This window comes from Antedon mediterranea, chromosome 8, assembly GCF_964355755.1.
Source record: "Antedon mediterranea chromosome 8, ecAntMedi1.1, whole genome shotgun sequence".
Classification (NCBI taxonomy): Eukaryota; Metazoa; Echinodermata; class Crinoidea; order Comatulida; family Antedonidae; genus Antedon; species Antedon mediterranea.
Genome location: NC_092677.1, coordinates 9,264,487 through 9,287,007, shown reverse-complemented (window position 1 = coordinate 9,287,007; position 22,521 = coordinate 9,264,487). Strand labels below are relative to the sequence as shown.

Genomic DNA, 22,521 nt, shown 5'->3' with positions numbered 1-22,521 from the left:
ATTTTAATGTGTCTCGAATTTACGTTAAAGTATTAAAATATACTTAAATTTATTTTTAAATCATTATTGTGTATAAAGTGGAAAATGAAGGAGGGCGCTAAATGTAAACAATTCAACGTGGTCTGTATTTTCTTGGAACAGCAACTTTTTTAAGGTAAACTTCGGAAATTCAACTCATTTGTAATTTGTAATAGATTATTTTAATAATTTCATTAATGTTGTGCTTATACGTTTGTACTACTATTATAAATTACAATACCAAAGTATTTTTGAGTTACAGCTCTAGTCCTATAGTTAGAGGTAGCTAGGCCTACAACAGTAAAGATTCACAGCACAACACTCAACAGGTCCCGAACCCCCCTGGCGGATGGATTAGGCCAGGTTGAGCCGCCGCCAGAAAAACGTTATTTTTTATGAAACGCCAAATGCTAACTTTCGCCGGTGCTCGTTTTTTATTTAATAGAAGTTCTATTTTCATTAGGGATAACGAAGTTTATATCACACTTTTTAGTATAGTATTAAATATTACAATTTAAAGAACTAATATGAAAATCTGACTTGTACTTGTAGATTCCAAAATAAAAGACCTAAAACATCACCGAAAATGATCGTTTTTAGCCAAAAATGACGTAAACATGTTGCCCCCTCAGGTTAAATAATTACATAAAATCACCGTTTTTTAGGGAAATATTTTGTGTATTAAAATTGTAAAATTCAATAAAATATGATATTAAAAGATATAGTAAATAAAAGATATTAATTATTTAACATCATTTTAAGAATATCAATACTCTATTAGTCTTTTGGGTAGGCCTACACGTCCACGCGAGACAAATAGAGAGTGCACAGCATTTTTACCTTGAAAGATTAAAAACAATTAATTATTAAATATGACTACTTTCCTTTGCTGTGTTATGGTGGTTCAAACCAACATTGTAGTATGTAATTATATATTATTTATTTTCATGACATAATAAACATAAAGACCATGAACTTGTACTAGGACACCGCTCTAATCACTACGCGAAATGTCGTAAGAGACGCGCTGGGCGTTTCATAGAAATTACCGGCGGCTCAACTTGTCGGCGGCCCAACCGGTCATATGCCTGGCGGATATACAGCCTGACGGTAAGACAGCAGGCTGAGGTCTAAAGGGTCTGTGGAATAATTGAGGTTATTTTGTCCCAACAATTATTAAGCAATATATAACAGGATTTTGTGTAAATTAAAATGTATGATTAATTTATTTGTGGTATTTTATTATATTTTGGGTACTGGGCGGGGGGGCCAAGTAGTTACAGTATAATATTAATAGTTACTGCCTTCACACAATGCAAATATAGATGTCGCCCTCTGTTATTAATATGGCACACCATATGTGGCAAAAATTTTTTTTTCTATTACAAAAATATTAATTAAGCGGAATCAGTAACTTGATATCAATTTATGTGAGACAATATCTTAATTTTTAAGAGTAAGCTCGGGTTTGGGGTTCGCATACAATTTCTAGGTCATGTAATTAAATAGTTACAGTAACTGGTGACTGGTAGTGTACCTTGATAAGTGGAGAACTATCGTAAACTATCTACGGTACACCCCTATTAAAGGGGACATGTTCCTGACCCAAAAAAGTGTCCCCTTATTAGTAAGTATTCCCTGAATAGAGGTTGGCTGTGTCACGTATATTGCTCACTTCATTTTTTTCACAGGAAAGTGACTGTTTCCTGAATAAGGTGTTCTTCTACTACAAATTGTCTATTTGATTGCAGAAAAGGACAAACAGTTGAAATTTTATGAATATATCAGATCCAGAATGCATAACTTGTCCCCACTCAGAATGTCTACCTTCTCATCCATGTGGGCAGATACAGTATAAATCCATTTAGGACATTTTCCTTTCAAAGATCAAGCAAAACAGAATTGATAGTACCACAAAGTTGAACTCTAATTTTGTAACTTTTATTGCATTCCTTTCATTGTCAATAAAGCACTTTCCTTTGTAAAGTACTCGTTAATTACCTAAAGGCTTTTATACTTACCAGTTGTTTAGCATGGTGTAGAGCTATACAGCTCCTTCTTCACAAAAATATCTCTAGGGTGTTTAAAAGTATCAATTAATATTGATTTAGTGATACAATCACTTTTATGATTCAACTTCTTTTATTTCTAAATACAGTACAATATGTGTTCATATAGCATTTTTTCAAGTATCTTTCTCAGTTTCTAAGTGAGTGGCCAAGTGGTTAAGACAGTGGAACCGTATAATCGGCAAGAGTTTAGGGCTCACTCGCTACATGGTTCTGGTGGTACAGTAGAACGATTCTTCTCGGATAAGGACTATAAACCGTATGTCCAGTGTACTAGTCCACACACTCACAGCCACTGTCACACACCGGCGGCTAAACCGGTACCCTATTAACTCCTTTAGAGTAGGGTGGTTGGACACCCAGTTCAACAGAACCAACGACGGCCATCCAGCAAAACCCCACCAGCCCGGAGAAGAGATAATGGCTTATGCCCTGTGTATCGTATCATGATGAGTACACTGAATCTCATCTGTTACACCCCTACGATCCTCTAGGTCTTAACAACTAGAACTAGAATCTGTTTTTGTTTACATTCTAAAATATGTTGAAGAAGGGCCTTGGTGTAAATGTCACACATAATTAGTTCTTTCAATGTGTAGTACAGTAATTTAATTAAGTGGGAACTTTCAGGTTTCACTAATTAGCAATCTTTTAGACTAAACAAAAATATGACAAATTTGTGTAAACATCTAAGTATTCCTTTATTAATAACGTATTTACACAATAATATTTACAGTGCCGTACTAATTGCATTCATTTCTTATATTCTTGTTTTTAAAGAAACAAATTAATGTTCTTCTTTGTTTAGCACATTTCATATTACTAAGCCAATTCTTCTTTGTTAGGTCACTTCTTCTTTTCCTAATGCTGAACATCATTGTTTTTTGTCTATTTAAATTCATAAATTAATAAATATATTCATCTTTATACAAATAAATTAATTCTTCCAAACAACCACAAACATAGGTTGCTCATTCGCTTCATACCCAATGATCATCTCAGGTTCATAGTTTCTTTTGGACATTTGTGTCAAGTTTTCTCTTAGTTCTGTTTCTGTTAGATCAACCTGAACCATCCATGTATTTGAATCTGATGTAAATACTCCAGAAAATAATAATTCACCATTCTCAAAATAACTGTCTAAATATCGTAATCTACGATTATGTTGAGCGTTTTCTTTAATAACTTGCTCAAGGCTTTCTCGTGGTAAATCCACGTATGACTTCCAGTTTTTGGATTTCTTTTTTTCAAATCTGTAGCTTACATGTTTCATACCTTTATGCACTATAACACTTTGTATAACTGGTGCATAGTTATAACTTTTATAGTAATTCAGTGTTCCTGTGATATATTTTTTCCATGATTGATTCCACCAGGTTAAAGAGTTATCTTCTTTCTTACTTTCTTTGCGGTTTCTGAAAACGACGGAGTGACGTGTACGTCCAGAGTCCTGCTGGCTGTTGCAGCTCACAACAAAAGAAATGGTGTAACCATCTTTTAAGTTTTTCTCTACAAGTAAGTTCAAGCTCTGTTTTGTTTTTAAATAAGCAACTCTGTAGTTATGTTTTTTGTCTAGTTTAAATACAACTGTAAAAAGAGTCTTTCCATTAACAACATAAGCATCCATCCAAGAGGGATTGTACTTCAGTCGTAAGAAAGCGTTTGTTACAGCTTTTATGTCGTTCTCTGGAATCATCGATGCCACAAACACATCATCATTCGTTTTTATGCCTAGATCGTTTACAGATAATTCATCTGAAGCTGGCCAGGTTTCAACAGATGCAATTAGAGATTCTGACAACTGTTTGATGTCTTTCCTGTTGTTAGAACTCATAATGATCACCACACTCAAATCCTCATTATCCTTGCAAAATGTTTGTCCATCTTTTACTGTAATTTTGTTTCTACATCTAATGTGGTGTAAAAGTATTTCATCACCATTCTGATCACTAACCTGCCACCAGGCTTGACTGCGATCAGTAAAGACCCCATAACCATACCATCTCTCTTTCTTTGCGGAAATCAGTGATATCGGACGAGTCCTGAGTAGCGATAATACTGAATGATCCACCAAACTACCTTCTGTTAAACCGTTGACAAATCTAGAGATGTCATAAACTGTAGAGAACCAGCCAAGAGTTGAGTCCCAGAGTTCAAAGAGATCTTGAGTATATGTGGCATCTGTGAATATATCTAGAGCTCCTTCATCAAAGTTAAGAGTAGGTTGTAAAGAATCACCAATATAACCATCTTGATGTGGTCCTAGTCTGGTGTGAATCATTCCCAACGGACTCAAAATCTCCTCTTTTATGTACTCTTCATAAGGCATTCCAGATATCTCTTCCACGATTCTTCCAAGAATACAGTAACCAAAATTTGAGTAGTGGAATCTCATTCCAGGAGTTGATTGAAGGTTCTTAGTCAACATGAACTTTATAATGTCATTGTGGGTTAAAATTCCATTGATGCCCATTTCAAGAGCGATGTTTGTGACATTATGACCTCGAGCCAAGTAAACCGGATTCAGCATAGGATCATACAAATATGGTGTCATCTGTCCCCATCCACTGGTGTGTTCTAACAGATGCTGAACCGTAATTCCAAGAACTTGTTTATCCCGAATGACTGAATCTAGTGGAACAATATTTTCAAGAATTCCTGATGGTCCAAACACTCTATCTGTCAAGTTCATTTGATTGTCTGAATGAAGCTTCAAGATGGCTACTGCTGTAATAGTCTTTGACAAGCTGGAGATTGGCAGGAGTGTGGTTGGTTGCATCTTGATCTCTCCACTTGTGGTTTTGCCATAACCTTGAGTGTACAGCAGACGGTTGCCTTTAGAGATCCCCATTGTTGCGCCAGAGTAATGGTTCTTCTTCAAAAAATCAAGCATCAAAGAGTCCACTGCAGAAAAGTCAGCACTGGATTTTTCATTAACCCCAATATCTACAAAAAATAATAAATTCATTCATCAATTTCATTTTTATAAATATGTGTTCTAATAATTCCTTTAAAGTGTTGTTACAGTTCTAAAATGATCATGACAAATAAATAAAAAAAAAAATTTTTCTTTTGCAATGGATAACGTTTGAGTATACCAAATTTCAATAAATGCATAATTTCAGATAATTATGTTTCCACATCTGCCTTGTTAGTGTTTTGCTTGTTAAGAAACATGAAGGCGTTAGGAAACATGGTAGAGACATGGAAATAAAAAATAGTGATTGATAAACGGAATGCTTGGTTTATTTATAGATAGATAATCTTTGTAACCTATCATTTGGAATCCCATAATTATGACTGCAGTTGTTGTTTTTAGTTTTTGTCTGTGTTTTGGTTTACATGATCAAGAGGAAGAAGACAAATGAAAAAAAAGTAATGTAACGCAAAACTTTTGTTGATAAAGAAGTTTTATAGTTTATCTGTTGTAGAGAATGCAGGTAAAGTTCATTGTGATCCCATTTCTTTTTCTCAGGTTTTGAATTTTGTTGGTAAAATGTAAAAGATTAAAGAAAAACAAAATTGAATTTGATATTTCTACAAAGGTGAATTTTTCTTTATCATAGGCAGATAATCCAAGCGGCCTCTCATTTAAAATTGGGTAGTTATGACTAAACAGTCATACTCAGACAACAAAGAGAATAGATTATCTGTAATAGGTGTACAGAGGTATTAAATGCATGGTTTTTAGTGTAGGTATTATTCTTTATAGAAAATTACTATAAACAATTTTTAATATCAATCACATTATATACAATCAGGTTAAGGTTAAACAGTCAGTGGTCTTGTAGATCAGTATCATTTATTTTAATTGGTCTTAAAATAACAGAGAATTGTTTCTCTTTGTAAATGAAGTCTCTGTTAAACCATGAGAATAAATAATTATCTGAATTTTTCACAATCGTTGATATAAATAAGCTGCTGGTGCAAAAAAGATTTTTTTGCTTGATTTGTTCTAGTTAAAACATGCATACGACACGCGTACTGTGGAAATCATTGTTTGCTTGCTTTAGTTTGATAAACTTTTGACCACCCTAGAAGGGAATTCTCCCTGCAGCATTGAAAGTTGAATCATTGTAAGAATTGGTTCAACAAGCATATACAGTTAGTGATAACAATCTATATACAATCTGTATATTACAACTACACATTTCATAAACTGTACAAGAACTTACTGATTGGAATAGAAAGGCGGAGATTAGAGATAAGATTACGTGTCAACAAATTAAAAGGTTTAAATTTTATCTTGTAAATCAGTGTTTTGAAGGTAATGTTTCTCGTATTACAGAAACATCTTTCATTTTGAATCAAGTTGTGTGTAGATCAAATATATTTTTGAATAATATTTACCTATTCAACAAGTTACTGTACTTATTTAAAAAAGTTCACACTGTACTGTTCACTATCAACTTAAAATAAACCAGTTGTATGAAATTAGATTCGTAGAAGTAGCTGTTTTTTATTCTAATATTTCATTCATTACCTATTATTTTGAATTGGTATCATTGCTATGGATGGCTATAAATTCTAGCAATTTGCTAGTAGATTATTGTTCATAATTGCTAGTTAAAAATGTCAAAACCAGTTAATTGTTTGCTGGTTCTAATTTAAAAAGGTACTTGCCAATTAATACTGTAAACTTTTTACAGAACACAAAAAACTCTAGCTTGCTAGTTGGGTTGTCATTTTGCTAGTTAAATTGTTTCCAACTAGTAAAGCTTTGCTAGTGGATAAAAAAGTAAATTTCTATTCCATCCCTTTTATCATTCCATTGATAATGAGAAACGCAGATTATTCATTTCACAGCATGATAAGAAATTTATCAATAACATTATAAAAATATGTTATACAGTACTCTATGTGTGACTTTGTTTTCATAGCGTTATGTCCTAGTGTTAATAGCATGAGATTATTATTAGTTTTTGATTTGTTTTTAACAACTGTATCAACCTGTCACAAAAGAAGACACTTTGTAGCTATGTCTGACCATGGACAGACAGTGTGAGCAATTACTGTATGAAATAGATTACTGTAAAAGTATATTGCAAATCTCCATGGTTACATTACACTGATGAGAGACCACTGTGTGTTAATATTGTTGAAATAAATAAAAAACTAACTGAAATTTAATTTCAAATAATACTTTAGGACCTTAGAGAAAATTAAGTAATTTAATATATTAGAACCAAAGATTTTGATTAGCTTTTTAAAATCATATCTATCATAACTACTGATCCGTCTGAATTATCAATATTTTGTGTGTTATCACCTACCAGAGATTATTGTTTTTGTATAAAAAAAAATACTAAAGTCTTTTTCTGAAAGTATTTGTCATGCATTCAGTCAGCATACCAGTATTGGGTTGTAAGTGTTTTTTCAAACAAAAGTTGTAAATCCCATACTTTACACCTTTCAATTCATATGATAAAATGTATTGTCAATGCTAAAGTTGATACAGAAGTCAACGTTTGTCCTGATTTTGTAATACTTTGAATTATACTGTACAGTACTTCTACAAAATTCCCTATAAAATCTTCAAAATAAAGACCACTATATTTATTAAGCTCTGTTAGTGTCTACACTATCAAACTTTATGTGACAAAAAATGTGATGTGGCCATATATGGACATGATGATGTCATATCACTACGGTACCATATCTGGGTATTTCTCACTTTTTTTGTCAAACTAGTTTGTCTGTAGACAGAGCTTTAGAAAGGGTTTTTTTTCAGTTTTGGTCTCTAATTAAGCTTGGTTCCCACTAGAACTTAACGCAAGGACGTAACGCAACGCAAGGACGTAACGCAACGCAAGTGAATTGACCTATCACAAGCGATGGATATTCGCTTGTGATTGCTAACTGTCTATAACTTTGCTTGTCATTGGTTAAAACGCTTGCGTTGCGTTTACGTCCTTGTGTTACGTTCTAGTGGGAACCAAGCTTAATTAGAATCACTAATGACTATGTATATGGATCATTGATTGAAGGGATTCTTACATTTTAGGAGTAGGCCTATTTAACTTTTAGTTCACATCCCAATTGTGTTATTGCTGAAGCATACTAAGATTGGTTGAGGGCTTATAATGTATACTGTACCATGTGGGTACTTATTATATTTATAGACAAAGATATCTGCTAAATATTAATAACTTTCTTTCCTGTAACGAGCACATCATAGTTGCGGTGTTTGAAAACCGTTATTTACAGACTTGGCTGTCGTTAGAGTTTCCTTAATTGTTTTGTTTTGCCAGGTATGGTACAGAGTTCATGTGGTTTAATCAATTTCCTTGGGTTTTTTTTGATATCGAGTATTTAAAGAAACAGAATATCATGTATTAAATGTAGTTTCCTTCAAGAAAATATTGGTAGTTTCATGCAAGTTTTGTAGTTTTTCAAAAGGAAATATGTTATCTCGCATGATGTATTGTCGTTGAACGCAAGCATATAGCAGAGAGGTATCGTTTTAATTTTCACGAGGTATGTAGGCCTAAGAAAGAAATTGGAAACTCTTACAAAAACTTTTTAGAAGGGAAATCTTAATAAAATAATTCGATTGCATTGAGGAAAGTAAAACGATGCATCATGTTATCCTCCAACCAGGTAGGTATAAAGATAATACTTCCCTGCTCCAACGATGGAGCCATGTTCCAATTATGGTGAGACTTTACCACGAGTTCAAATCTAAATTTGAGAACAATGTTTTTGAACAAAGGGATGTTTATATGGATATAAATGTTATCGCAAGTTATGGTTATTTCGACACTTATAAGAGAGTAAAGTATACATACGAAAGAACCGAGGCCTTTGATCCTGTCATTTTCTATTTCATGGTGAAATAGGGCGACAATTCAGTTTATCAAGACCCAGAATCAAGCAAATAACAAACTTTATCATACTTGAACATGTAAAACACATATTTACTTTCTCTTAAGTTCTTGGTCAATATTGTAAGGTATTTCTAAAATAAACTCTGCTATGGAGTTCTTCTAATATTAGTTGTTTACTTATTTACCTGTTATTATTATTAAGTATAGTCCTAATGCACAAAGATCTATACTCAACAATAGTTTACATTATTAGAGCATTCTTTTTACCTAGATGCTGCTCTGTTACCTTCCATTAGCTTTGTTTACACGATCTTTTCTTTATCAAGATTACATTGCGACCTTGTTTTGAGTTCAAACTAAAAAAAGACATCCGACGATGGGAAGATATTTCTATCACCATCACCATTTGTCATTACATTCTGAAACTTAGCCTATCGGAGTTAAAGTAACATTGGATGTTCTGGATGAATCTGATTTGATGATTTATATCGGAGTTATCGACACGGCGTTAACTTACACAATCGGTTGTAACTCGGATACTATTCAGATTGAGCTAACTTCGTTCTATCTAAAACCCAAATTATGTTTCTTGAACTAATGTGATTTAATATTGGAAACAGGAGAAGTTTTATTTTTATTAAACATTATATCATCGTTGATTTATATTTATATTATATCATAATTGGAATGTTTGTAGCCTATATTAATATCATTACTTTCCTATCACTTTGACCCGCTAACTTCCCTTGGAACTCCCTACACATATTTTCAGACTGACATAAAAAAGTATTCGATTTGACATATAGACAACAAATTACTGGATAGACAGGATATACACAATTAAGATCCCATAATAAGATATATCTAGTTGCAGAGTATCCTAAACGTACTATAATAGTCATAATAATAAACACTATACTTATTTTAGAACATCGGGCAAGTCAGCCCATGAAATGTTGCTGAAAATGAAATAGATTTGGTGGTATGATACGATACACAGTTTACTTCGTAGAGTATTTTACACTGTATAATTGTACGTTGTGGAATGTACATTTAAAATAAATGTAAGCTTAGGCCTACATGGCATGTAAAAAGAAAAAAAGATTAATAGATCGTAGTAATCAAACTGAAGAGTGAAAGTTTCACCCTGTTACAACCTTGTAGGCATTCAATATGCACAACGAAAGATTACTAATGTCTATAGGCCCTAACTAATGTCTATAGGCCCTATTACACACATTTGCTGGTCCAGAGAAACAGACTATTCAGTTTACTTCAGTAGACCATATATAATAATGTTCGAAAATGAATATAAAGACATTGATTGTGTGATCAAACCAATTGGAACATCTCAATGGCGACAGGGACTTTGAATATAGCCTATTAATTGGGGTATAGGATATCAATAGAGCATGACATAAAAACCAATTAGTGATCAAATATACACAAAGAACACTAGATATGTTTGTTTAAGTTTGGTCAATACCGTCTAAACATTGTCTATCATCAGCGAATTCATTGTAAATGTGTATTGGCTGAAAGTTTCTGATTCCTTGTTCGCGATCAGTTAAGCGGTTTTTGGTTAAATCAATCGGATTAAATTATACTCCAGTGGTCAAATGTTAGAGGTGTGAACATTTTTTCCGAATAGCAAGATAACAAGTATCACTTCCACCCCTTACCGAATCCGGGAGAGTTAATTTGAATTTATTGGAAAATAAGGCATACTTAAAAATGTAATTATTAGTTGTTGACACAGAAAAGAAAATTTAAAAGGATAGCCCACACTCACAGTATTATTTGTTTCAACTCTTTCTTTTAACTTAAGCTAATTGTTATGATGGGTAAACGCATTTCACCATTAAATTTACCATTTGTAATAAACTTAAAAATGAAATAATAAGTATAACAAAATAAATATACTTGTGGTTATGAATGAAATAGTATAAATCGGAAAATAATTATATGAGATAATGCTGCTGCCGCCTGTTAGAGGCGACAATTTATGCGTCAGGATTGAACTAGGGTAAGGCTGACTTGTATAAGCTACCCATTTACTAAAAATATCACTCCACTGAGAATTCCCGGTCATAGGTCATTAAAAACATATTATGCGTGGCCTACATGCAATTTCTTGGGTGAGCCAGTTGAGTGAGAAAGTGCGGATAGCAAAAGGTGGGCTTGCCGACCTTGGTTATAGATCCTTGACTTTCACCCCCTCGAGGCATGGCTAAACGGTTTCCACACGAACAAATTAGTTACATACACTGTTTAATAGTTAGTAATTATTTAATATGTAATAAGGAACAGTTGTAAAGCTTCTACCCTAAACAATCATGACACGCTAGTTATTGATGTAAAAAGTCAGTCGGACCAGAGAGCAACTATTATGCTCTGGACAGACGGGCACCGTATCCTACCGATGCAAATTACGTAAGATACGGAAACCAATATTAAGACAATAATCTTCATTTTCACGAAGAATAATACAAAATATCTCTTGAAATCCAGGAAATATGACCATAAAAGAATATAGACGTAATAATAGATGAATGCATAGGCCTAAAAGGGAAGATAGTTGAGGAAGAGATGAAGGATAGACGGGAACAATTCGACGACCTGGAGGATGCAATAAGTATCTCACCTTTAACGAAAAGGTGATTCGATATAGTTGATGGTTAATACTAAAATAAACATGTTTGAACTGGTTATTTTAGAATTGTATGCGATTAATGTTTATATAGTGTATTAGCTTTAGGATTACATTGAAGCCTAAATACATCGTTGGTTCGAGCAAGAAGGAATTAATTTCGACCACCACAGTACATTAGCTCATTGCATTGTTCTCGTAATCTCTTAATAGTTTCCGTATTCACTTCAAACCAGGCTAGGGGTAAAATTTCACTCTTCACCTCTGATCTAAATCCCTATCAGGCAAATAATGTACCATCAGTGGGAACAATAATATTTCCATAAGACTACTCGGAACAATATTACTTGACTTGATGTTTTAGACATTTTTTGATAAGAAACATGTGTTAATTGGCACACTTTAAACTGTTTAAAATGTTAGAAAAATACGCAACACATGGACGCCGCAGGATTGCAATCCCTGACCTGGATGACGGTTGTACGAACGAGACTTGTAGACAAGTCGTGTGCAGCTCCCAGATAAACCGCCACAAATTCACGTCGGTCATGCGGTGCGCAATTACTACACATGGTTAACAACAACATAACCAACCGGCTACCCAAATTGTTTTAATGTGTCCAATAATAATTATTATCTTCGGTGATTGTAAAAAAACTTATGATGTTTAAGTGATATTGCTGAATGCCGTTGCCTTTTTAAAGGATTAAAATGTTATTATTGTAATCGACTAACATTCAATGTTTGCGCACATTCTCGTAGACCGAATCATTAAGACAACATCGAATGGAGACATGATTCTGAAAAGTATTTGTAAACAAATAGGCCTATCGGAATTATTTCCGTAACATTTCGATTCTAAAGTTCGTTATTTTAAAGTGACAGCATCCCTTACGTAATAAGAATGCAGTACAAAATATCTCCTGAAAATCCAGCAAATGTGACCATAAAGGAATATAGACGTACAAATGGAATAATAGCTGAAGATGATTAAATGTATGTACAATGGTTTATTTCAAATCTGTCACAACTACTTCCATTCTCAAATGATTTTAAAGATGCTATATCTCAGTAGTCAACGTAAGTATATTTACGATATGAAAGTTCATAAGATAGTATGTCAGCGGTAATCAACAAAGAGGAAAGGGAAATAACACCTTGCCTGTAAATGCCAGCATACGAGGAGGAGTTATGGATTATTTCATCCGATGATGACCATAATGTCCATCTGGTGCCTAGATTTGTTGGCGACTCATTTAGGTTGGTCAGTTGATTGACAGAAAAATTATAGTATATAATTTTTCTTTGTGACTAATTCATTGTCTAAAAGTATTGATATACAGTATTCTACAAATTTTGACCCATGTTGACCCGTTCAAGTACAGTACTGTGTTTAATTAGTCATTGTAGTGTTGCATACATTTCGTGTTCCCAGACTACCAAATATCGCGGGACACGATTCTAAAATTTCGTAGTTGATAAGAAAATACTGTATATGTTTGAGGTAATGCGTTTGAAGAAAAATCAATCAAAATATAAATATACGCTATTACGTTTCCGATCATTTAAATCCCATATGAATTGAAAAACATATCGATAAACTGATGAGTTTAATTATTAATTTCTAGAACCAATTGATTAAGTTAAAAATCGATTAAAACTAATTAATTAACAGTTTGTGTGGCAGTTTAAAATCAAACCAACTATTTCAGGTCTGTGTAATGTAGGGATAACGCAGGGATAAGGTCCGGTAATCTTTGTAAGTAAATACGGTATAAAGGGAAGGAAAGAGTAAAATCAAGGTTATTTGACCAAACGGTAAATCGACTACCGCTTTACAAGACAGGACATCAGTCGTGTAAGTTTTATTTATTATCATGGCTTTTGGACATGGCTAATTTCAAAAGAAAAAAAACACTTCCATTCAATAATTTTCCAAATAAAATTATTATCTGTTTAAAATTCATAAAGCTTGGTTGACACTGGACGCAGCGCAAGTAATCACAAGCAATGTCGCTGATCAATTCAGCGTTGTGAAACAAGCTTAAATTTCTGCAGTGTATGTTTGCGTCACCACAATGAAAATGATGTCACAGCATTTGACCATTTACACCTCAAAGCTTGCAACGTGTTAAATTATTGATCTTTAGAGGGTAATAAGGGTAAAATATTATTGATTGATCACTGCGGGAGGTAATCGTTTTCACTCCAGGGAAGAGCATTATGGTTGTACATAAGGCCTACAGGGTGAGAAATTGAGTCGAAAATAATGATAATTGATTACAGTATTGGTGTTATCAAACTCATCAATTTCTGTGAAGTTTCCAGATAGTTTCCAGCAGTTTGTCCCCAAAAGCCGTTCAAATGTCTTGTGCACTTTTTCAATGACGTTCACAACGAGCCCGGATTAAGCTAGGGATAGTTAGCTACGTTTTTCGATCACACACGCACGTTTTGTACGGAATGAGTGTGAACAGGCTCTATTCTTAACCAGTTATGTACACTCATTTTTATCGCAATCCGGGCTCGGTGTGAACGGGTCTTAATACTGTGATAATCTCTCGGGCTTGTACACAATTGTTATATCCAAACACAATGTATTTGTAACGTGACTAGATAAAGTTATTCGCTTCAGGTAATCCGCCAACCTGTTGCGGCTTATGTTATTATTGTTAAAAAGAATGTCATTTGTAAAGATTTGCTTACGTTTTAAAATACAAATTGGTTGAAAAGTGTGTGTGTCCGTTAATACCAACAGAGACGGATTACAATAAGCTCTATAAAGGGGAGTCAATTGACTAAAGTATTTACCCAAAGCATAAAATAAAAACCACGAACCACTAGCCTGCTAGTCGAACCGAAAATATGCTTTAATTTTCACGAGATTTATGTTTAATAAGTTAATTTTCCATAATGTCTATGTCTGTCTATTTATTAACCGTTTTCCAATGAACAAATATCTTTTCATTCAATGGTTCAAGAAAATATCGGATAGATACGGTACATTTGATGTTTGATTTGCTCCGGAAATTAACTCTAATTCTGACTTACAGCGCGATCTACATTACGTGATATTGTAAAACTTTCAATTTTGCTTACAAGTCTGCATGGGTATGTCGCAGTGTTATCAATGAAATGAAGAAACGAACATATCATCACGTATGTAAACGATCTACTGCACTGCAGTAGACAAAAAGTAACGTTGGGGGTTGATCTGGCCTTAAGTCCAAGTACTTAAACCTGTCAAAACGCGCGCATGTAGGCCTACCTATGAAGATATATTAATAATGTTATGAGTACTGTTATGTTTACTAACGTGAGAAGAGGTTTATGGTCGGTAAGTGGGTGGTTTGAATAGCATTCGAACTGAACTATACAAACCGATTGTCTATCATAAATACTACGAACTATCAACCAGTTCATTACTGTTGTTATGAATAAAAAATATTACTGGTAAACTATAATTGAGTAAATAGGTATAGTTCCTTATATGAAAGATACAGTGGACTGGTTTATTTTTTGACAAAGATAATTAATAAACATTTCTATTAATTTTAAATAGTTGCATCATAGTCCTATTACGTGGTTCTACTTAGGCTTACCTATTAGGCTATTCTATGTGTAGGTCTACTGCTATTATAAACATTATACCTACAATTAATAGGTCATCATGTAGGCCTAAATTGTTTATTCAGAATATTGTCAATCATCAGCAACGCTATACAGTAATAATCAATATCACGGCTTTTGTGTAAAGTACAGATAATACGGCGATTAGTTACTTTAAATGCCTCGACGTGCAATTTAATTGATTTAATGAAACTTAACGACTTCTTAAACTCAAAAACATCAATACAAATTAGTTAATTACCTTCATTTTCAGCATACGTTGTGCTTAAAACCAAAAACACGAACGCTACAAGTTTCAATACCATAACTTCGTTCTTCATCTTGAAATAAACCGCAAATTATTCGAAGTCAAAATAGTCACAATGGAGATGAATTATCACCGTTGTCACGACAGTGTCATTTCGACTCGTGTGTTCATGACAAGACAATATATAATGCCCCACGACCAGTGAACGATTGATTTTATTTGTGACAATATTAAAAGGAGGCTGATCGTGTATCGAGCGATGTGATTGGTGATATCAATTACTATAACAAGCGAAATAACTGGTCGGAAGTAGTTGTTACGCCAAGCTTAAATCACCGAGTGGGCGTAACTTACGGTAATTGACAGGCTTTCATTTCCATTGAGGGGAAGGGAATCTAGTATAACGCAAAATACCATCATTTGTAGTAGGCCTTATACTAACACTGTAAGAATAGTGGAAATAGTATTGAATAGTAGTATGAAAGTATTTACGTATTAGTAACATTGAACATTAAGGATGTCCTGTAATGTACTATAGCTTACTGTAATTTACATTTGATGACCTGCCTATCTACGGTGTAGAGTACGATATATGGACATATTTGAGGACATGTCTTGTCGGCCTATATAACGTTATGGACAATTTATATATGTTCATCTGCATGCATGATAGTACTGTATAAATCTTCTGCGTCCTCATTAAAGATGTATTGTCCCTTTGTCAAATTCCAAAAAAATTCAAATAAAAAGATTTCGAAAAAAAGTGGGTCATTTTGAAGTATCATAATAGTTATTAACTTTCACCAAAAATTAGTCGAAAAAAATATAATTTAACTGAAATACAGACGTTTTTTGGTTAAAAAAATAAATTTTACTTCCAGTCAAAGTTTTCAATCAAAACATATCTCATAACGCAATGCGCTTATTTGGCTACTCTGTATGCATAATCATAAAACTTCCTCATGATCTGTGTGAAAACACCTTCTCAACCGTGCAAGTTGTAAACAATCCTAATTAGCATCATGCATAATGTATACTCATGGTTTGAAATCTTTGTTTACTTTCGCTCGCGACTGTTTTCCAGACGAAATGTAGGCCTAATCAAAATAATTTAGCTGTTAATTACGTAACATTGTTGTTTTTGGCTCGAATTTTCGACTTAAAGTGAATAACTTTAATATTACTTTGATATGGCCAATTAAAATTTAGTATATTTTGACCTTCATTTTTTTGTGTTTCAAGGGACAATACATCTTTAACTTAAAATACTCTACTTCCGACTTGCTTCTGCACGCGAGGGGGAAAGGTTTCATTACGGGAAAAAGCGCGTACATTCTGTTTGAATAACTATAAAATGCACGTCTTAGAACCATCTAACGAGGCATTTGAGTCTGAATAACTGTTATGTATAACTGATTAAATGGGTTATTAGATGATAAATAGGTGTAATTATCCACAATCGAACCGATTAAACCCATCAAGTACATGATACGATGCACTAAAGATGAGATCAGACAATAACCTGGGTTAGAAGCGATAGCTTGCCCTACAAGATCAGTATATTATTCAGATCCTTTGTTTTCATTTCTTCATACAAAACGGTATCGGTAATTCCGTGTTGACGTTGCGGTGTAACATTTGATAAATCCGGAACGAAACGGTACTGGACGATGCCACACACATTACAAGGCCTCTATTTGTCGGACCTACGAGACCTCACGGCAAATTTCCTTAACGACATTTTCGGTGGCGAAAAAAACGCATTGGCAAATTGACGTTTGGCGAATTCCGGTTTGTCGATACATTGTACCATAACGGTATAACTAATATTTTTGTTTTGTTTATAAATATTTCATACATCGTATACATGGCCTTAAAGGTATAAAGTAATTGTTTCTTGATAAATGTGTGTGTATATATTATTATGTGCCATCCATATTTTACGAAACTGAAGTTTCATGGGCTTTGGAGGAACGTCGAAATGTTACGACCGTCGTCTATTTATAATCGCCATGACGTTCGTTGATGGGTCAACACCTGAAATCCAACACTCTATACTTTTAATTAGCTCCTGGAAGCCAATAACGCCTAACATTAATGTTGACGTTATTATATGTCATTAAATGTTTCAACAGTGATTAGTTTCCGAATACGATACAAATTTTCGACAAAATAGTACGGTACCCGTTTCAACATTTAAAGTTGAATACAGTCCCGTCTTGTATTTAATTCCAATGATTCTGGAATTCAGCTGCAAACAGCCGGTCCCTGTTATAATCAATTGTAAATATTGCGTGTTGATGCAGTAAATAAATGATTTGATAATCAACAGAAGCACAGGCGGTCTGGTACCATTTCAGTCCGTTGTTTGATCGTTATATCTCGGTCGGTCAAACGGCCTAACCTTTCATTTATTCTATATAACCGGTCAATGGTAATATTTATTTTTGATTTAGTTATCAACACGGAATAAGAATGTACGCAGTTATTTCAGTTCATGGTGATGTTATTTGTCAGGTAGGCCACATGAAGTTTTCCGATGTGGGTCTGCCAGGCTTAGTAGTACCCGAATATAAGTTGGTTTCAAGCAAACATTGGTGGGTGGAATTATCCAGGTAAATAACTAAACAAGAACAGGTCCGTTGACGCTTTTTGCAGATTGTTGTCGTGAGCCAAGCCACATTTATATTATAAGAAACAACCCCTACCGTATTCAGGGGACACTTTGTTAGACCCAGAAGATGTCCCCTTAATAGGGGTAATGAAGTAAGAATAACCAGTATAATGATTATTGTTGGGCCCAGAAGGTGTCCCCTTAATAGGGGTAGTGAAGTAAGAATAACCAGTATAATGATTATTTGTTTAGGAATAGTTCACCTCACCTGCACAATATAATCCATGGTTCACTTGGCTCTAAAGCTGGGTCATATCAATTATTTCTATCGCTCATCATCTATTGTTAACAATTGGTCAACGACACGTTTCTTTCCCATCGGCTATCTGTCTTTCTTCCTTCTTGACGCATAGAGCAAAGAATTTGACGTTTACAAAAATAATTTATCGATCAAAAAGTTCGCTATCCCCCACAAAATTCAGGCAACCTTTTTTAATTGGGTCTCATCTGTCATCGAATAAATATGACACAATGTCAAGGATTATGACTTTGTAATTACATTATTATTAGCCTATATTATATTTGTATTGTTTACTCTTTATTTACATTTTCATATCGTTATTTTATACATACTTTACTTTAAGAAATATTTTAAAGAATGCTTTGCTCGTAATTTTTTAATGAACCCTAGTAAATCCGCAAACATTTATTTTACATTTTGTTTAAAAAAGATTTAATTTAATTTTTAAAAGGGCATCGGGGCTAGCTTTACCCTTCACTAAACGATATGATAATTAGTAAAAAAAAAAAAAACGTTCTCTAATTTATATAATTACCGTGTGTATGGCTAATTACATTTAGAAGGATATAGTTATTAAGGTCATCGTAGGCCTAATCATATAATAGTTGTTACGTAAACTACACGGAGACTTGCGTGTGCGTGGACGTACACCGCCATTGTATTAGTAAATTAGGCCTATTTTTTATTGTTTGCTATTTTTAGTTTATTGTGAGCTTGTTTGCGTCAAGACAAGTGACGTCAAGACTCTACTCTACTCTACGGGTACGGTGCATACAAAAAGGACATGTGTAGTAGAGCATACAAGAAAATGCCTACTCTTCAATTAAACATACACTATTATGGGACTTCTACGGGACTAAAAAAAGGTGTATCTCCTAAATAGGGGTCGTAGTAGTTATTGTAGTAGTAAACATATATTTCCTCTCGTGTCTTTGTGACACGAAAGTGTCCCCTTATTAGAAGTGTCTTCTTATTAGTGCTGTTCTCTTTTAGGGGTTTCAACCTCATTAGGGTTCTATACTGTTTTATCCTTTACTACAGGAAATGATATTATTACAACTCTCTGACTACAGGTGATAAGGAGGCATACGAAGAATTGAAGATGGGAAAAGCCAAACAGAAAAACCAACCGGGAGGAAAATTGAAGACGGGAAGTGGAAAAGTAAAAGGACCAACAATGAAAGTGTTCAAAGTTTCACATCATAAAGTAGTGAAAGCTCAGCAATTGAAGGCCAAGTCAGTTTCAACGAACTTAAAGAGGGTAAGGTGTCAAGTAAAATATTATAATGTAGAATTCCTTTTTAAGAATGTTTAGAGAAAATCGATATAGTGTATGTGACTTAATTCAAGTGCAAATGTTTTAGTCTCAACGATATAGACAACGTCTTATATAATTCAGGACAGGACCACAATGTAAAACAGATACACTGTTATCTGATTGTTTTATCCTGTATAAATATATTATTTATTATTATTATTATTATTATAATTCAAAGACGCTGTCCATGTGGAATGCCATCCTGAGATAAGAGCGCGTCGTCTTGTAGTAATAGGGACTTTACGAAACAGGACGGTTAGTAGGGGAGGACAAGTTAGTGTTTACCGACCGACCGACCGACATAGTGAGCTGTAGAGTCGCGTTGCACACGACTAAAAATGAAAATATGATATGTATTAAAGGCCTTTGTGTTTCGTTTTTAGTTAAATCACCAAAATAAAAACAAAGTTAAAAGCAATAATGATACATTTAAGGAGCTTCAACAAAGTATTGCTGAGAAGAAAAAAGATAAACAAAAAAAAGTCGCCACGCAACTGGTAAGTAAATTGATAAAATATAGTTTTTGGTTTGGTTATTCCATTGTAAAAGTAGGGGTGTGTATTTATATTTATTGTGTGCGGGTACGTCAATAGGAATGGGAGAAAATTATTTGATTTTGGTCATAATCGATCCGGTTCTTTTTCCTCCGAACCAGTTCTTTCCCTCCGATTCTATCCTTGCAACTACATACCATATTTCGAATAAACGCCCGGGGCGTTTATTGTTCAGGATGAGTTTTAGTGGGAGTTTAATCAAGGGAGGCGTTTATTTATTTTATAATATGGTAATCAAATAAATACCCCCTATAATTATGAGAAAATAAAACAATTAATAAATATCGAGAAGTGATAAAATACAGTAAAAATTGTTTATTCAAAAGCGGGGCGTTCATTCGAATAAATAATACTGATTTGGAGGGGGGGGGGGGGTGCGAAGGTAATGTGTTGGAGTTTTGGAGTCTGGAGAAGTTGTCGGTCACTGAACAGACCACTGTCTGCTGTACCCTTTCATATCATATTAACATAGTTAGGCCTCCTCATCTTCGAATCCATACCGACCGGCGTTGAATTAATATGATGTTATTACGGTTTTAAGCTTGTGACTTACGATCATGCACCAACATTGATTGTAAGATATACGAGTCCTGTCACAACTTATCTCTTGCATGAAAAAATGTCTACGATTTTAAGAAATGTAATTTACGATCTTGAAGAAATCTTACAAATATAGCCTATAGGCTCACGTTTGTTTCGTTTTAGAATACATTTCATGGTCACTAGAAGACTACGGTATTGATACAATAGGCCCATGAATGAAGCCCATGTATTCTATAATGTATCCAACAACCATGGACCTATAGGCCTAACAAACAATTACCGGTATATTTTTAGCGTCTCAAATGTCAATGAAATCTAATACGATCTCCAAGAAAAAGTCACGTTTTTCCGCCGGACTTCGTTCTAGTTATTATTGTCCATATACTGAAGACAATTACAAATGACGTTCATATCTATCGTATTTTTTTTTTAGCGTCGTACTTTACGCCATCGGGTTAAAATGCCTCTTGCGTGAACAGTGGTCAGGATTTTAAGAAATACAATTTACGATCTTTACAAACTGCGACGTTTTCGGCTGACTTTACTAGGCCTACACGTACGCGTATAAATTGAATAGCCCCTTAATTAATATAACTAAGAAAGTCCACGACGAGCAGTCTATTAAATACTTATAATGAATACACTGCAGAGATCATTTATCCAAGAAACCATTCCATAGGCATTCCATTCATTATTCAGAATCCATATACAGTAGGCCTACATAGAAAAAATACTCCCAAAATGTCACCATTAAAAATTAAAAACATGCGGAATGCCTATTTAAATCTAACCAGTGTTTGCCGAATTTTCAAATAATTCAATTGTATATACTGTAGATCGAAATAAATCTTAATAAAACACAGATTTATGGTCAAAATGAATTAAATGAGCTCACTGTTTGTTTTCGTATGTTTGTTTATATTTAATTCCAAGCACACTTAACCGCACCATCTTGAAATTAAATCGTGACCTGGGAGGCATGGACAATTTTATCCCAGAATTAAACAACTTTAAATTCTTGTAAAACAACTTTTTAAATAACATAAACTATTTATCATTTGTTGATAAATGAAAATCTAAACAGCCTGAAGCCTGTGATTTGTAAACCGTCAAACAAATATTTATGGTTTAATATTGCATTGGAGAACTCTGCTTACTATCGAAACTTGTCTCATTTTGATTTCAGAAATCAACTCAAGAACCAATAAACATGGATGATACAGTAGAGGGATTTGCAAAGTTATGAGTCCATATAAAGACATCCAGGAACGTACACTATTGGGTAACTAACACACTGTGGAGACGACCAGTAAACACAATATGCAGTAGTAGGAATTAGATCATATGTCATCGAATGCTCATATATTATGAATTGATTATGCATAACATTTAATGATGATGAAAAAGTTAAAAAAAAGACAAGTTTTCTCTGTCCAAACTGATCAACACAGTCACATGGTGAAGGTTCTTTACATGCTCCGGAAGTATTTTCTCTTGTGAACCATTCATGACCCTTTTAAGTTAACTATTATACTCTGTTGTTGGTTTTTCTGTTTGAACTTATGGTGTAGCATGGAAGATAGGCCTGAAGAGTGTCTCACTGTTTGTGGGTTTATAGCACATTTATTTTGTAGTTATTATAGAAAACAATGAAATAAAAAATACATGTTATTTTGATGATAATAAGAGAGAAAAGATGTTTTATTGATAGATAATTCCCAATGTTATATCAGTTATGTTATTGGCTTTT

General features: G+C 33.8%; 2 protein-coding genes across 6 annotated transcripts; one reads left to right on the top strand and one right to left on the bottom strand.

The window, feature by feature from the left end:
• Nucleotides 1-121: 121 nt before the first annotated feature.
• LOC140057134 (uncharacterized) lies at nt 122-22,123 on the top strand. Of its 5 annotated transcripts, none has more exons than XR_011846874.1 (4): nt 122-154; nt 3,464-3,602; nt 20,058-20,171; nt 21,958-22,123. XR_011846874.1 is itself a non-coding variant. In XM_072102683.1 (4 exons), the coding sequence occupies exons 2-4, from the start codon at nt 19,459-19,461 to the stop codon at nt 22,015-22,017; spliced, it is 333 nt and encodes a 110-aa protein (XP_071958784.1). In that variant the 5' UTR covers nt 140-154; nt 19,430-19,458; the 3' UTR covers nt 22,018-22,123. The 5 variants fall into 5 exon arrangements, 4 of the variants coding, with proteins under 4 accessions (XP_071958784.1, XP_071958783.1, XP_071958785.1 ...); XM_072102683.1 differs by lacking the exon at nt 3,464-3,602 and adding an exon at nt 19,430-19,617 and having other exon boundaries at nt 140-154; XM_072102682.1 differs by lacking the exon at nt 122-154 and adding an exon at nt 19,430-19,617 and having other exon boundaries at nt 3,477-3,602.
• On the bottom strand, nt 2,777-15,622 carry LOC140057133 (uncharacterized). The gene is made up of 2 exons (XM_072102679.1): nt 15,436-15,622; nt 2,777-5,033 (listed from the first exon to the last, which is right to left on the bottom strand). Exons 1-2 carry the CDS (start codon nt 15,512-15,514, stop codon nt 3,025-3,027), a joined length of 2,088 nt encoding a protein of 695 aa, XP_071958780.1. The 5' UTR covers nt 15,515-15,622; the 3' UTR covers nt 2,777-3,024.
• Nucleotides 22,124-22,521: the final 398 nt, after the last annotated feature.